The 18049-nt window shown below is 38.0% G+C and overlaps 1 protein-coding gene across 1 annotated transcript; it reads left to right on the forward strand.

Moving 5' to 3' along the window:
• The first annotated feature begins 407 nt into the window (after positions 1-407).
• Positions 408-9266, forward strand: PTGS2 (prostaglandin-endoperoxide synthase 2). The gene is made up of 10 exons (XM_089689414.1): positions 408-610; positions 1119-1235; positions 1323-1466; positions 2095-2238; positions 3074-3255; positions 3368-3451; positions 3558-3804; positions 4660-4946; positions 5741-5888; positions 7269-9266. The coding sequence occupies exons 1-10, from the start codon at positions 535-537 to the stop codon at positions 7670-7672; spliced, it is 1833 nt and encodes a 610-aa protein (XP_089545540.1). The 5' UTR covers positions 408-534; the 3' UTR covers positions 7673-9266.
• The last annotated feature ends 8783 nt before the right edge of the window (positions 9267-18049 follow it).

Here is an 18049-nt window from a genome sequence, read left to right on the forward strand (position 1 = left end):
ACATGCTAAATTGTCCCTAGTATGTGTAGGAATGAATGTGAGTTAGGCACTTTAGATTGTACACCCCTTGAGGGATAGGGACTGATGTGAATATATATATATAAAGCGCTGTGTAAATTGACAGCACTATATAAGTACCTGTAATAAATGAACAAATATGAGGCTGCATATGATCAGCTTACAATAAGCAGCTACAAAGGGCTCGGTGCATTTTGCAATTACAACTAAGGAAGCTACAGATGTTTGATTGTTGTATTACAAGACATGCAAGGAGTCTGCCTGTGCGTAGCGCCCTCTAGCGACCAATGAGGACGTGATGGAGAGGAGATTCCTTTCCACATTCTGGGCTGCCTCACTTTGGGAGTGGACTCTGGATTGCGTCAGCAGCGCTTTATTGTAAGAATATAAGGCGAGACAAGGGCACTCAGCTTCACTACACACGTGCAGAGTTCAGGAGGAGCCGGGATCCAGCACTAGACGTCTGCTACTACCTCCAGCACAGACTATTGATTCATCATTCCTGGGGACGGAGCAATGCACTCTTCACCTTCTGCTACAATGACTCTTCTCGGAATCTTCTGCTGCTCCCTGCTGGCTTCCACTATTGCAGGTATGGAAAGCTGAATCTTCCCCAAATCTACCACTTTATAGAAACCTAAAGCTTTCTTTAGCCTTTTCATTACCTTTAGGATTAATAGCAAAAACAAGTTTTTTTTGTGATTTGTATTGCTATTAAGTTATCCAGTTTAGTTTGCATATATATATGCATAAAATATTTTTTTACAGTTCAGTCTGAATCTATCTATGTATATTATGCTATATATATATATGATTTTTTTACCGTTCTGTTTAAATATATATATTTGTTATTGATTATTATTATTACATTTTAAGAATTTTAGTTTGACTATATTTATTCATCCTATTATAGCTATTTCATATTTTTTTTACCAGTTCAGTTTGGAATAAAGTTAATAAAAATATTAATATTATATTCTATATATATATATATATATAATTATTTTTTTTTGACCAGTTTAGTCTATAAAAAAAAGTTAAACAATTGGTGTTCTTTTCTAGCCCAGTGTATAAACTAATACATTGGTGTTCTTTTCTAGCAAGTCCATGCTGCTCTAACCCATGTCAGAACCGGGGGGTATGCATGACTGTTGGCTTTGACCACTATGAGTGTGATTGCACAAGGACAGGATACTATGGAGAAAACTGTACCACACGTAAGTGTTTCAAAATATCCTCCTTTATATGACATTAATGTCATTGCTTAATCAGATGCTAAAGGGTCTTCTTTCTGCTTTCAACAGCTGAATTTTCAACGTGGCTGAGAGTTACCTTAAAGCCTTCACCCAATACTGTGCACTACATCTTAACTCACTTTAAAGGCGTTTGGAATATAATCAATAACATCTCCTTTCTACGAGATGCAATCATGCGTTATGTGTTAACATGTAAGTACCTTATGTAGGTGTTCTTATCAATGTTACATTCCATATTATGAGAAACATTTCATGGGAAATTCCAGTCTGCCTTATATATTGTGACATCTAGAAGGAATTTATAGAGTGATAGGCAGAGGAAATTGTGCCAGGCTATGTACTGTAATAAATGATAGCATGCCAAAGGAGTATAATAATTGGTAGCCTTGTTTAAAATGATATGTAATTTTCTGGTAAAGGGAATAGCTTGGGCCACTAAAAGACTCAATTATGGTCTGCAGTGGTGTTTATAGGATGATGTTTTCAAATGACTTTAGCAAACAGTAAAATGTAAAATCATGTTGGTTATCAAATCATTTTAAGTTATATATATTCATTAGTCGTATACACTTAATTTTGGTCTTGTGCTTTAGTTGGGCATAAAAACTACCTAAAAAAGGTTGCAACAGAAATTTGTGAGGTATATAAGAAACCAGCAGTAACCCAAAACTTGGAGTTGGCTTTCAGCTTTTATAGACCTCACGACCAAATTTCAAAACAGAAATCACGATGAGCATGATAATTATACATATGGATTTAAATTTACTTGTACTATATATTTGGAATTCTTTATAAAATTCCTCCTTATTTTCCTATATAGCACGCTCTCATCTGATCGACAGTCCTCCTACATACAACAGCCATTATGCCTACAAAAACTGGGAAGCATATTCCAATGTTTCATACTACACTCGAGCACTGCCACCAGTGGAAGAAGATTGCCCAACCCCAATGGGTGTGAAAGGTAAAACATTTATAGAATATCGGTTCAGTATACTTAGTATGAAATTTTGTTTGTCCAGAAAACTAAAGAAAGCCTACTAGTGAGCCACAGCATGTACATCTGGAATACAGCATGTAATGGAGGTATAAGCAGACAATAGCAAACCACAGTTTGATATTTGCAGTAGATAAGAAGGTAACTGTAGGCACACAGCATGCATGAAAGCTAAAGTATATCTGAAGCCAAAACTTTGTTTTTAGTTGTTTTGGATAAAGTAGGCAAGGATTAGAATGCCTATTAGGTTTGTATTGCTGTCTGTGTTCCTGACAGGGAAATGTACCCTCTCTGGTCGTCCTAGTAACTATTGTCACTAAGACTATAAGTGAGAAAAAAGCCAAAATTTCCAGCAATCGGAAGCGGAATAGTGGAGAAATCTTCCAGTGGGTATACTTGTGCCAGTGAAAACTTTCAAAGAGGATTGGACCTAATTTTGGAGAGATATATCCTCACTTCCTGTGGTGTCTATATGACAAGAAGTAATGGGAAATCCCCCCCAATGGGACACACAGAAAAAGCCACTCTTTTTCATCCAAAATAAGAAAATGTTGGCTTTAGATAGACTTTCATGATGAATAGTTTCCATGTGACATTTGAAAGTTTACAGTTCTGTATGCTCATTGTTGCTGTAGGCATGGTCCAAAGCTATAACTTTCTGCTAAAGTTGATGAATACACAATAATGAAGGATTTTGAGGTTCCCATTAGATAGACAGTAACTGTTTAGTTATTCAAATAAAAAAAACTGTTGGTAATGCTTATTATTTATCTGTAACACATTTCTACTCCTTTCATTATAGGAAAGAAAGAACTGCCAAGTGTCAAACAGGTTGTAGAAAAATTGTTAGTTAGAAGAAAGTTCATTCCTGACCCACAAGGAACTAATGTGATGTTTGCATTCTTTGCCCAACACTTTACACACCAATTCTTTAAGACTGATGTCAAAAGAGGAGCTGCCTTCACTAAAGCACTTGGGCATGGGGTAAGATCAAATACCTGCTCCATTGTATTACATTTATAAAATAATGTTTAATTTACTTGAATCTCTCCAGATATGTATGGATCTTAATATGTGCTTTGTATTATTTAAATAGGTTGATTTAAACCACGTCTATGGGGAATCTTTGGACAGACAGCACAAATTACGTCTAAAAAAGAATGGAAAATTAAAATTCCAGGTATATATGGTTCTTCATTACTTGGAGATATAATTATGTAGGGCACTAACAAGGTATTATCTGACAGACATAATGAATTAATATACATTTTTTTTTATTTCAATAGATTATTGATGGCGAGATGTACCCTCCAACAATGAATGACACAGAAGTTGAAATGCTTTACCCTCCACATGTGCCAGAACATCTTCGTTTTGCAGTTGGACAGGAGGTTTTTGGCCTTGTACCAGGGTTGATGATGTATGCTACCATATGGCTAAGGGAACACAACAGAGTCTGTGATATACTGATGCAGGAGCACCCTGAGTGGGATGATGAACGTATATATCAGACTGCAAAACTTATTTTGATTGGTGAGTACACTTTGATACAGAAATAATTTTTTTTTCAGAAAAAAATAGGAACAAGGGACGCATATTTAACTTCTTAATTTGGTACCACAATGGAGATATCAGCTTGATACTGGATATTTAAACAAGCTGCTTGTTTTTCTTAATGGGACTATAGTAGCAAGATCTCATGAGTTCTTACATCTAAAAAAAAGCACAAAGCGTTGAGGGCTTCCCACTTTCTATGTTGGGTTTTTTATTGTATATTTTAGAGAATTGGAAATGCCCCAAATATTGGCAGGTACACAACTCCTGGGCCAAGAAATCCAAGAAATTAGCAAGTTACCTAGACCCCAAGACTGAAATGGAACTTTTGGAAGGGTTGTCTCTTCTTAGTCTATGTCTTAATGTTCACCGTAGAGGTTGGACTTTCATACCAACTGAATATAAAATGTTTTAAGGCTTTTTGGTAAAGAAACACTAAATTTACAGTGTAACTTTAATCAGGGAGATATTCTACAATAAAATATATTTTTATATTTAGTGGTTAGTTGTACTAATAACAATAGCAGTAGCAATTATATTGTCATTTTTTAAGTTTAAATTGGACTATACTGTATATTTTTTTGTATTGTAATATCCAGATAATTGTGTGAGCTAATTAAGCTTCACTTGCTACAAATGGGCCATACAGATGTGCAGTAAGCAACACAGCTGGGAGACATTGATGCTACATAGGCAGTTTTCAACTTGTTCTTGAAATATGGTCAGCTTATTCTTTAAAGGCAAATCATTTTCTCACTTTTGAACCTGTGTTCTGAAGTCTTAATACCTGCCTCTCTATATCTACTCCTAGTAACACAATTATTTTTTTTCTAGGTGAAACCATCAAAATTGTCATTGAAGATTATGTGCAGCACCTGAGTGGTTATCATTTTAAACTTAAATTTGACCCAGAGTTGTTGTTCAACCAGAGATTCCAGTACCAGAATCGAATTGCTGCTGAGTTCAACACACTTTATCATTGGCACCCTCTTTTGCCAGATGCTTTCCAGATAAATGGCCAAGAGTACAGCTATCAACAGTTCCTGTATAACAATAGTGTGATGTTGGAACATGGAATATCCCACATGGTTGAATCATTTACCAAACAACAGGCAGGAAGGGTAAGATTTTTTCAGTTCTTGTTAGTAGCTTGAGGGTTATGGGACAAGTTTTGATGAAAATACTGTCAAGTCTACTGCTACATTATGATCTGAACATTTAACCTCTTGACACCAGCCGCATTCATACATGCGGCCGCTTGGCTTGTGGGCCTTAAATATATGCAGCCCTGTTAAAATTACTTACTGTGCTGAGAGCGTGCTTCCTACAAGCTCCCAGCATGGTAGCTAGTGGTGATCGGTAAGATCCCCATGCATACTTGCAGTTGGGAGTTTTCTGATAATGTGACCGCTGTGACAGCTAATCACAGCGGTCACATGACTCGAAGACCCACCTCCACCTGCTGGCTTTTAGAACCATTAAAGCATCAAACCAGCAGACATTCCAGGTTGCCTCTTAGGAAATTCTGTGACAATGGAATTCCTAAGAAATACACACACACACACCGATAGAAGCATTAGCTATAATCATATCTCCTGGTTATCTCTGATATGTAGATATGTAGAAAGCAAATAGTAATAAAATAGATGAAAACGTCAAAATTGTCCAGTTGACTTTCCATCCAACTTTGGTATCATTGGTTTAGGGTTAGTTTAAGGATACTGAAATAGAATTAAATGGCATAATCTCAAACATAATAGAGCACATATATTTTATTATATAGAAATAAAAGTCTGATTAGTGCTAGATAACACTTTTATTCAGAAGTATTACTTACAAATATTGAAAATCTGCCTTGCTTAAGTCTTGGCTTTAATTTGATCCCTGACCTTACTTTTTTTTTCCCTGCTTATAGGTGGCTGGAGGCAGAAACTTCCCTGCAGCAATTTCCAGAGTAGCCATGGCTTCCATACAGCAAAGCCGAGAGATGAAATACCAGTCACTCAATGAATACAGAAAGCGGTTTACTCTAAAGCCTTTTAAATCGTTTGAAGAGCTGACAGGTATGACATGTTCTTCAGTTATTGCTGCTAAAGAAATTCAGTAAATAGGGTTAAATGTGTAGTTGAATTTGTGTTATTTTGAAAAGTTACAAGGAGTGCAAGTTCTTATCAAACATAATTGTTAACAAGTGACAGCATGTAGGGAAAACAATAAATAGACGCACATAAGAGATTACAAAGTACAGCTTCTGTACAAATTAACATTGTGTTTACCAATCATTTGTCTCTGCTATTCTTCTGTATGTAAAACTGGCTCATACTTTGCCGTCATTTCAAGGAATACATTCAGATCTAAATTTCCTTGAAAACAATGAATGAGCAATAACTTATCCCAAGACCATACAAACCCATAGATAACTACACAGTTACAAATGTAAAACCATATAAGCCCAAGTAAAAGGGAAAATGATGCTGTAATGCACAAAATATTGCAACACCCTGACTTGCAAATATACATTTTCCATCAGTTTCATTCCCACATGCTTAAAGATTTATTCCAAAATCCTTGGTGCTATAAGAATGTGAATGTGAGGCAACTGTTTTAGAAGATAATACTTTAGCAGTGGTTTGTTAGCTTGATTCGAAACCTGAAGATCAATTGAAAATACTTCTGATCCACAAGCTACAGATACTTTAGCATACAGAGAGAGATTTGGAGATGAAAAGTCAGTATACTGGAGGTGAAAGTAATATTGAGATAAGTGCCTGACGTCATGGTGACAACCTCTCTTGAATACCCCACAGCCTTCAATGGCTGTTAGATAAAGCAATAAACTGGACTAGGGAACACAGATATGTTGTTACATGCCTTATATATGGTAACCTCTCAAATCATGTTTGGGATTATTATCAGTGACTACGTCATGGGAGGCACCTTGGGATTAGTGTCCCTTTCACATCATGTTTGTGTAGAGTACATCCTTTCAGTAAGACAAATGCTGTGCGATTTATAAGGAACAATGACAAAGATTATGTTGCATCTTTTGTGAATATATGGTCTATTCTAACTGTAGTTTTGGTGAAAAACCAGATTAACAAGACTATGGACAGAAAGCTGCTTTAGGGCAAAATATAATACTCTGAGTAGTTCTATTTACTGTGGACAAGGGCTTACGTTCAGCTCCAGTGAAAACCAGTTTTGGATATGGCAAAAAAAGGTGTTTGTTCTGCTGACACCTCTCAGATAGAAAGGGGAACCTTTTCCAAAATGGGGACATAGACAGCAATACAAATACAACTGAAGCTCTAACTCTTGCACAAACTGAAAAAATAATCTTGGCAGGAGTCAGGTTTTATCAAAGCCTTACTCTGGAATTTAAGTCCAATTTATTAATATTTATATGATTTTTTTTTAAAAGTTTTTTGTTTTATGTTTTATAGGAGAAAAAGAACTGGCTGCAGAACTTGAAGAACTCTATGGAGACGTTGATGCTGTAGAATTCTACACTGGTCTTTTGGTGGAACAACCCCGTCCTGGGGCCATTTTTGGAGAGACCATGGTTGAAATTGGTGCTCCATTTTCATTGAAAGGCCTTATGGGTAACCCAATTTGCGCTCCTGAATACTGGAAACCAAGTACATTTGGTGGAAGAGTGGGCTTTGATATTGTAAATAGTGCCTCTTTACAAAAACTCATCTGCAACAATGTTAAAGAATGTCCCTTTACTGCGTTTAATATATTTAAAAGCAAGACTGCTGAAACAAGAATGAACACAAGTTCTAACTCTGCACTGGATGATGTTAACCCAACTTTACTACTGAAAGAACACTCCTCAGAGCTGTAATAAAACACTGCTGAAGATTCCCAAGAAATTAGGCCATCAAATGAAGCTTGTTACCGATGTACAGAAACTCTGTTCCTAAAGCATTATCTATTATTTTAAATATTCTGCCTAGGTGGTTAACAGTTTTTACTTTTATTTGTTTTTAATATTATGTATTGATATTGCTGCAAACTTGAACTGCTGGGCAAATATTTTGATGTGTTACCCCTTTCCTGTTTTTCCTGCTTGTCTAAATAGATAATTTGTGGTAGCCCAACTATAATACCTTCTGGCAGGAAATAAGAGATGGTGGATACATTCTGACGTCAATGGGCTTTATTAATGGCATACAATGAGCTAGTAAAAATTGAAAAGCATCATTATTTATTAGCATGGTTTCACTAAACTGCTGTAAGCTGGTTTCTGATTGGTTGCTTGTACATGCATTTTTTTGCATGTTGTTAAAAGAAGTCCTTATAACACAAGCATTTGAGCACACAGATGTGTTTTCAACCATATCAGTCAATGAAGTATGAGCTTACAATGGTTTCATGAAATTAGACTGTTGAGAAAAGACATTTCTATGTCTTGGTTACTGTGCACCTAAACAGTTTTCATCTTGGTGTTAACTATAGCCCAGTCATATATATGTTTAATGACACAAGCTGTAAATGTTGATGTTGGGATGTATGGGAAACTTCAGTCATAGGGTGATTTTGACACTTTATGCTGCTACACTACTTGAATTGTTATTGCTGCTCAGGATTTCAAGTTGCCCAACATGACACTGTATGATGTACTTGTCTATTCCTTTTTATACATCAGATGAGGTAGGATGAATGCAGTCTAAATGTATAAGTGATTTAACTATTACTTGAACTCACATAGGGCTTTTATATAGAATCAAATCATATAGCAATACCTATCAAAATTATTTTTTTACAACTGATTGAATGTAGCAAAACATATCTTTTGAGTGATATGCCATTAAAAGCATCATCGTTTTTTTTCTTGTTGCTTGTTATTCACGTTTGATGTCAATAAGGGCATATTCCAAAGTTGTGTTGAAAGAAATGATAACTGGTTGTTTCCAGGGCTTGTATACCATACCCATTTATAATGGTCCAATGCCATTATATAGCTGGAACTACTTACTTGCCCTTGTAACCAATAAACTGTGTGTTCTGTGTGTTATACCTGTCCTTGTCAAAACATGCCTTAATACTGTATTTATGTAAACTAAAATGGGTTGAAATGTTAACAATTATTTATTTATATTATTTGAGATATAAAATATTTATGGAATTTGCACTGAACCTAAAGCCTATATGATGCAAAAATAACAGCCTTTATGGGTATATCCCAACACATTTAAGCCAGGATTTTAAATGTCTGTGTTGAAGGTACCCACATTATATTTCTAAGTTAGCAGAGCTGGGACTCTGAATATTTTATACATGCCAAAGGAGAGTAGAACTCATATTGTTATGAAATTTGAACTTTTAAGGTTATGTTATTTATACTAAGTTATTTTAATGTTTTGAAGTACTTTTTTACATTTATTTTTGTAATTTATTTATTACAATTTAAAATAAATTGTATTATTACATTTTCATTGTCTGTTTGTTTTATATCATGTCCTTATTAGCGTTAAGAATATGCCAGGATACTGATATAGGAGGTCTCATTGCTGACATGTTTTTAAGGTGCATGCTAATGTGGCTATCACCCTTATCCTTGCTGAACTAATAGGTCATTAGCCTAGAATGAACCTATTCATATAAGGACACCCATATGTACACACGTGTTCTGGGACAGTGATTCACTATTATTGCTAAAAAGATATGAAGAGTAGCCTTGGAGGTTGCATATTCAAAACAAGTCAAGGAGGTATGTATGTGAAGATATCAGGGATGGCTTCTGATTAAAAATGCAAGCATGCTAATTTTTTGATACTTTCATACTTTATATACATAATGACAACTTGTTCCCAAAGTCAAACGTCTCATTGACAAGTTGGGTAGACAATGCTTCATATTAGACATTCAGTCTACCAACAGAAAGGAAAGTTTACAACACACCACTAAAACTTTGTAAACGATATTCCCATATTTTGGTAAGAGATTCAATCTAACCCCCTCTTCCTTCCATAAATTAGCCTGGGCCATTAGCAGCAGATACTAGCCCATGTTCCTATTACTCATACAGCACAGCATGCAGAGCTAGCTACTATCACCATTCTACTGGTCATTTTGTACACATACTGTGGCCCCTAACATTGTAAAACAGGCAGCCAAAAGTCACTTTAATAAATATAATAGAAACAAATGTTAAAAGTGTTACTAAACCCAGGGCCCTGCAATCACAATATCTGGTCTCCCACAGTACACAGAACAATTAGAAATGCAAATATTTTAGTAAATATATTTAGTAAACGGGAAGTGCATGCTGGGTAGCCAGCTGCATGAGCAATTTCCCAGAAGAATGTCTGACCGGTCTTCAGGTGTCCACACTTAAGATGGCATCGTTCACAATATGAGGGTGCAGTAAGTAATTTTATTTTTTATAAGGAAAGCAAAGGATTACAAGTACAGGTGATCTCAACTTGCATTGCCTAAGCTGCCAATCTCACGTGGGTGCCTTTAGAAAAAAAATAATTAAACACCTGGAACTCCGCTGTCAGGAGCTTTCGGCATTTTTTTTTGCCAAAGCCCCTGAACTCAATCTAATAAAAGAGCTATAAAAACATACAGAGAAGAAAAACTGACTTTTTAAGCACCAAAACTACAAAAGAAAAAAAGATCATATATATATATATATATATATATATATATAAAATACAAATGTATTGAACATAGTACATCAATGAAAAAAACATAGACACAAAAGATAATTTTGATGTGGATGACGATGATTAGGCTATATATCACCAAAGAGAAAACCCCCCAACACGTTTCAATTCACTGAATTTATAATTTGAATCTTCTTCAGGGAGAAAGGTGAGATGCCATGAACAGTATTATCGCCATTCATAGAAACAGAAATTCAAAGGATCCTTTATGGTTAATTCCAGGCATCGTCTATGCAAACAGATCCCTCAGTGGTCCAACTGAGTGAAGGAATGATAACATTCTCTAATGGAGGTCAATAGGGAATTGATAACACCCGTCTATCAAGCATTTAGATCAACCCAGACATCTGGACTCGATCACTGATGAGCTTCCCCTGTATGAGGAATCAAAGTGTGGAACCAACAAAATGCTTCCACAAATGGTCTCTCATCTGCAAGTGGGAGCTTTAGCTGTGGTGGTTCTCTTGGGCTGTCTCCATCTTGGTATAAGATAGAGAGACCATTTTTGGAAACATTTTGTTGGTTCCAACAAAATCTAATAAAATAATTTTATCAGAGTTTAACAGCAGTAGAGTTTAGGGGCAGTTAAACGTCCCTCTCCTGAATGCAGAAGAATTGAGTTCAGGAGAAGAAAAATGCAAAACGTGGCAACAACGCATGTAAACACGCCGAAGCCCTAATCGCGTTTAGCGCTTGGGTGTTTATTGATTTCAGTAACAAGTACACCCAAGTGCTAAACGTGGCTAAACATGGCTAAATGTGGTACTGTGTTTACATGCCTTTTTGCCATGGTTAGTTTTTGTGATGCCAGTAGAAAAATGTTCCAGTGTACATGGAGTCTTATTGTTGTGCACTGTGTGTTGTTTTATTAAGGGATGTGGCAGTGTTTATTCCATGCTTTGCAGGGAGGCAAAAACCGGCACATCCCTGCTGTCAGGAGAGAGCTTTGTGTTGTTTACATACATACTGTAGATCCCTCTTCTGTCATTTGCTCCACTGATCAGCTCGTCCCGGCCACAAACCATTGACCAGGACCTAGTGATTGACGTGTAAGGGAGCCAGTGACAGCCCTGCCGGGTTGGCCAGCGTGCGCGCAGGCCCTCCCCTACCCTGAAGAGCAGAATCACGTATACATACGTGATTCTGTGCAGCCGGCCCTTACTATAGCAGTAAAACTGTAGTGTGCGGTTAGCAAGTGGTTAATAAATATAATAGAGACAAAGGTAACTGAAAAAATTGTGCATCCTGCAACTTAGGCCCAGGGGCGGACTGACCATTTGGAAACTCAGGCACTGCCCGAGGGCCCAGGGTCAGTAGGGGGCCCCATGAGATGCCCCTGGTACCTTTTTCATAGGCTTTTTTGAGTTTGGGCAAGGACACAAGGGCCCCATGATCCCCTACTGCCCGGGGGCCCCATGAATTGTCAGTCCGCCCGTGCTTAGGCCTATTCATAGAAAGGAAATTGCTTGTTAGAATGCACAATAGTATATACTGTATTGTATAGTTACAGTCTAGCTGTATGAGCTATCATTTTTTTCAGTTTTGAATAAAGTTGTGAGGACTTAGAACTGTTGTCAGTTGTTTTGCTGTCTGTGTCCTTGGGAAGGAGAAAACATGATTTCCATTTCTTTCAAGTGTTTTTATTGGACATACCCCTTCTCACCTCATATCTTTGCGGACATCATTACTGAAAGAACTCCTCTCTTATGAAGCCATAGACAGAATTAAAAACATCTCTTCTCAACCCGTCCCCACTTTAATGTTTGCGTGACTCACATGAGCTTAAAAGTATTCATAAACATTTGAAAGGTTGAAACAATGACTGGATTAGCAAATATTTGTTCACTAGGTCTATGCATTAGGAATTGGTGAAGTGATTTTGGTGAATTTATTTTCACTGTGAGACTGTCAAGGACTCGGAGAACTCAGAGAAGTCCAAATTCACTCACATTTTACAGAATGACTGTAATGGACAGGGCTTTCATTAGCTTCCAATTTAATTCTGCACTATTATCTCTTACATCCAAACAGAAAAGTCTCTACACCGCTCAATTATAATACTCAAAGATATCACTTTTACAGCTCTCTCTCTCCTAGTACCTTTCAATCCTTGTACACGAGATCTTTCATGGTGCTTGGAAATAAATAATCCACAAGACTGGATATATGAAAAAAGTTTAACTTTTACTTGAAGCAGAAACAGTTCAATGTGAACACTAATAAAGGTTCTTTCTCACTAATTGTTCTAATTATGATGACATAGGTGCACTCTCTCTAAATGCTGTAAAGCTGCTAGTTTAATCAACACCAGCGGTGCACCATTTCTTTCTGTGATTTCTCATTCTGGAGAATGCCTTCCCAAGAGGGGAACATGGCCAACAGAACCATGCTCCCCTAGAGCAGGGGATGTTCTAAAGGTCAACTTAAACTGCACATGTGCACAATGGCCCCATTCATTTCTATCAGTAAACTGTATTCATGGTGGCCTCCAGCTGTCCCTCGAAGTATGAATTTCCCTCTAAAACTGGATGAGGCCATTATATGCATGAGCAAAATGAAGAGGAGGTGGCTGGAACCCTGTTGTAGGAAAGATTGCTAGATTGGGGAGACTGCTGGTCATGGAGCAAGGAAAGGTTGAAATGCTGCCAGTAAGCACTCAATGACATATTGGGGTTTATTTACTAAAGCTGGAGAGTGAAAACTCAGGCTCACGTCTGCTTAGAAACCAATCAGTTTCCATATTTTATTTCCAAAGCATATTTGAACAAGCTGAGGTTAGAAGCTGATTGGTTTCTATGCAGACGTTAGCTTGATTTTGCACTCTCCGGCTTTAGTAAATAAATCCCACTGGTTGGGTGGTGAGAGCTATTTGTTTGGCTGGATATTTTTTATAGTTGTAACAATGGGGAGCTGGTTAGGTACAGGTGCTGTCACTGTCAGCATGCTGTCTGCATGCTGAAAATGACCAAGAAACTCTCATTAAAATTGCACCCAGGGGGTGGCTGGTCACCCTGCAACTGCTGCTGCTGTTATTTGAACCAGTGAGGGTCTGGACATTCAGAGATGCTGTGACCTGGGCGATAGTGCCTGCTTCATGGAGATAATGTACAACATGTTATCCAATACTATTTGTTTTAGAGGTGCTGGCTTTACCAGCCATACCAGCAGGTCCTGACCACCACACCAGCAGTCCCTGATCACCCCCATGTGAATGGGTTCTGATCACTGCCACATCAGCGGGTCCTCATCACTGTCATATTAGCAGGTCCTGATCACCGCCATAAACAGCAGGTCTTGATCACTGCCACACCAGCGGGTCCTGATCACTGTCATACCAGCGGGTCCTGATCACCACTATGCCTGGTCACCGCCACTTTACGCCCTGATTATCGCTATACCAGGAGGTCCTAATTACCATACCAGTACATCATGATCACCGCGAAACCACGTTCTCATCATTACCACACCAGTGTGTCCTGATTGCCATACCACTGGGTTTTGATCACTGCCATGCCAGCAGGTCCTGATCACAGCAATACCAGTATATCCTGATCACCGCCACACCAGCGGGTCCTGATAACAGCCACACCAGCAGGTCCTAATCACCACACCAGCAGGTACTGATCACTGCCATACCAGTGGGTTCTGATCACCACCATAACAGTGGGTCCTAATCACCGCCATACCAGCAAGTCCTGATCACTGCCACACCAGCAGGTCCTGATCACTGCCACACCAGCAGGTCCTGTTTACCACCACATCAGCAGGTCCTGATCACTGCCACTTTACATCCTGATTACTGCTATACCAGTGTGTCCTGACCACCATACCAGTGGGTCCTGGTCACCAACACACCACGTCCTCATCACCACTACACCAGTGGGTCCTGATTGCCATACCAGCTAGTCCTGATCACCATTGTCTGTGAGGAGAGAGAGCCATTACAGTGAACTGTAAGTAATTTTCAGCCTCTTCACACAGTTTACCCACACAAAACATTGCCAGCCAGCTCATGGTATCCCAACACAGGGGTCTCACATATGTGAGGGGTTCTAGAGTAGTGTTTCAGAGTGGAGAAAACTAAGTTTTTGGTTTTCTTTGGGTTTTGTAATTCGTAGATCAGGGTCTGGAGACTGGAGGCTCTGAAGAAATTTGAGTGGGAAGAAGCCATTTGTCCAGTCTTACCTAACCAAAGTCCTAAGCCTAATGTTTCTGTCTGGACTAATCCTTTGACCATGTCTCTGCCTTCTGTATGTACTGACTGTGACCTTATTATGGACCATATTCCTGCCTTCTGCCTGGGCCACTGCTTTTTCTGTTTGCTCACCATGTATATGCATGGCACTAGTACTGACCCATCTGCACATACTGGATGTGGGGCACCTCTGTGTGGCTAGACTGTGAAAAGGTTTGGTGGTATTCCTATGGCGGGAGGAGTTACTCAGGAGGAGTAGCAGAATGTGTTTTTGAGTGTAATTGCAAGTATGCCTATGCTGTGTGAAATAAATAACTTGTTAAAATGACAACTTTGTGAAAAAAAAATACTTTCATAATTTCCCCCAAAAATTGGCAAAAATGACAAGTTCAAAAAACTCATCATGCCTCTTATTAAATACCTAAGACTATCTACTTTCCGAAAAAAGGGGTTATGTGGGGGGTATTTGTACTGTCCTGGCATTGTAGGGCTCTAAGAAACGATATAGGTAGTCATCAGGACTGATCAATTTTCAGATATATATACCATGGTTTGTGGACTCTATATCTTTCACACAGACTAGATAATATACACTGATTTGGGTTATTTCTACCAAAAAAAGGTAGCACAATACATTTTGGCCTAAACTTATGAAGGAAGTATATTTATTTGCAAAATTTAATAACAAAAACAAAGAAAAAAATGTTTTTTAAAACATTTTATTCTTTTTATTTTGTTTATTTAGCAAAAAATGAAACACCCAGTGGTGATTAAATAACACCTAGAGAAAGCTCTATTTGTGTGAAAAAAAATGATACAAATTTCATTTGGATACAGTGTTGCATGCAATTGAGTAATTGTCATTCCAAGTGTGACAAAATTGGCCTGGACCACTTTAAATGGTTAAAGTCTGATATAGGGTGTGAATAGTAATTAACAAATTTCATTCAGTCATATTTTAGATAAGAAATATAGACATACTTTTTTTCATTTTGGATAGAGTAAGGGAGGCCTATAACCCCTTGCCATCTGCGTCCATTGGGGGATTTACCTTTACTTCCTGTTCCATAGCCAAAACAGAAAGTCAGAGGAAATCCCTGGAAATTAAGGGAATCCCTTGGGGCCCCCCAGGTCACCAGAACTAGTGTCCCCATTGTAACATTTCCCTTCTGTTGCTGTTCTGGAGACAACACAAAATTTAGAATTTTCTTTTACTTTCACTTTTAGCGATAATGGTAAAATGGACAAATGGAGAGGTTGAATCTTCGTAACAGCGGCACGTAGAGCAATAAAAACTGACACGTGTTCTCATCCTTCTCCACTCTGTCTAAAACTAAAAAAAGGATTAGCCTTTACTTATACTTTAAGTTTTTCAAGTGCAGCTCAACAGCCAAATTACTTGGCTAACTAACGATTGTCTGTTTTCAGCAAGATACCTACTTTTTGTTTTTTCCCTTCTTTTAAAACTTACTATCACAGGCTAGACTAATACTCCGTTTTGTGCCCTGTACAGGTGAAACTCGAAAAATTAGAATATCGTGCAAAAGTTCATTTATTTCAGTAATGCAACTTAAAAGGTGAACCTAATATATGAGATAGACTCATTAGATGCAAAGCAACAGAGTTCAAGCCGTGATTTGTCATAATTGTGTTGATTATGGCTTACAGCTCATAAAAACCCCAAATCCACAATCTCAGAAAATTAGAATATTGTGAAAAGGTGCAATATTCTAGGCTCAAAGTGTCCCACTCTAATCAGCTAATTAAGCCATAACACCTGCAAAGGGTTCCTGAGCCTTTAAATGGTCTCTGTCTGGTTCAGTAGTCACAATCATGGGAAAGACTGCTGACCTGACAGTTGTGCAGAAAACCATCACTGACACCCTCCATAAGGAGGGAAAGCCTCAAAAGGTAATTGCAAAAGAAGTTGGATGTTCCCAAAGTGCTGTATCAAAGCGCATTAATAGAAAGTTATGTGGAAGGGAAAAGTGTGGAAGAAAAAGGTCCAAAAGTAGCAGGGATGACCGCAGCCTGGAGAGGATTGTCAGGAAAAGGCCATTCAAAAGTGTTGGGGACTTTCACAAGGAGTGGACTGAGGCTGGAGTCAGTGCATCAAAAGCCACCACACACAGATGGATCCTGGACTTGGGCTTTAAATGTCGTATTCCTCTTGTCAAGCCGCTCCTGAACAACAAACAACGTCAGAAGCGTCTTACCTGGGCTAAAGAAAAACAGACCTGGTCTGTTGCTCAGGGGTCCAAAGACCTCTTTTCTGATGAGAGCAACTTTTGCATCTCATTTGGAAACCAAGGACCCAGAGTATGGAGGAAGAATGAAGAGGCGCACACTGCAAGATGCTTGAAATCCAGTGTGAAGTTTACACAGTCTGTGTTGATTTGGGGAGCCATGTCATCTGCTGGTGTTGGTCCACTGTGCTTCATTAAGTCCAGGGTCAACACAGCCGTCTACCAGGAGATTTTGGAGCACTTCATGCTTATGCATGCTTATACTTTTCAGAGGTCCGATATTGTTCTATGTACAATCCTTGTTTTATTGATTGCATGTAATATTCTAATTTTCAGAGATTGTGGATTTGGGGTTTTCATGAGCTGTAAGCCATAATCATCACAATTATGACAAATCATGGCTTGAACTATCTTGCTTTGCATGTAATGAGTATATCTCATATATTAGTTTCACCTTTTAAATTGCATTACTGAAATAAATGAACTTTTGCACGATATTCTAATTTTTCGAGTTTCACCTGTATGTTCTGTATCCGGCACATCAAGCAAACTAACTAATGTAAATAAGTTTTCCAATGGGGACACTAGTTTTAGTGACCTGGGCATCTCCAAGGAATTTCTTTAATTTACAGGGATTTACTTTCTGTTTTGGTTTTGGGACAGGAAGTGAAGGGAAATCTCCCTAATTGGACACAGATGGCAAAAATAAACTAACAGGGGTTATAACCCTCCCTTACTCAATTCAAAATGTAAAAAAAAGTTTTGCCTATAGTTTAAAGACTTGGAAAGGGACATCCCCTGATCTTTACATGTGGCCCATAAAATGATAGCTTTAAAATGGGTTTCCGTGACAATTCCACACACAAATTTGACAATATATAGTTTTGTTGGTCTTTTGGTTCAATGAACTGCCCTGTTAGAGTAGTTATTTCTTGATCTATTATGTTTGTGAGAATTTGTGTCTTATCTCTTGTCAGTTATTGAGCTGTACCTCTATGTTCCTGTTAACAGTTTGCCAGATGTATTTCTCTCCAGACAATTTTGTTGTCTAGAAAATACTTTAACTCAAAAGAAAAAAACTGAATTATATAAATCCGATTAAAAAA

Source organism: Staurois parvus, unplaced genomic scaffold, assembly GCF_062004578.1.
Source record: "Staurois parvus isolate SC_StPar_1 unplaced genomic scaffold, SC_StPar_1.0 ptg000474l, whole genome shotgun sequence".
Classification (NCBI taxonomy): Eukaryota; Metazoa; Chordata; class Amphibia; order Anura; family Ranidae; genus Staurois; species Staurois parvus.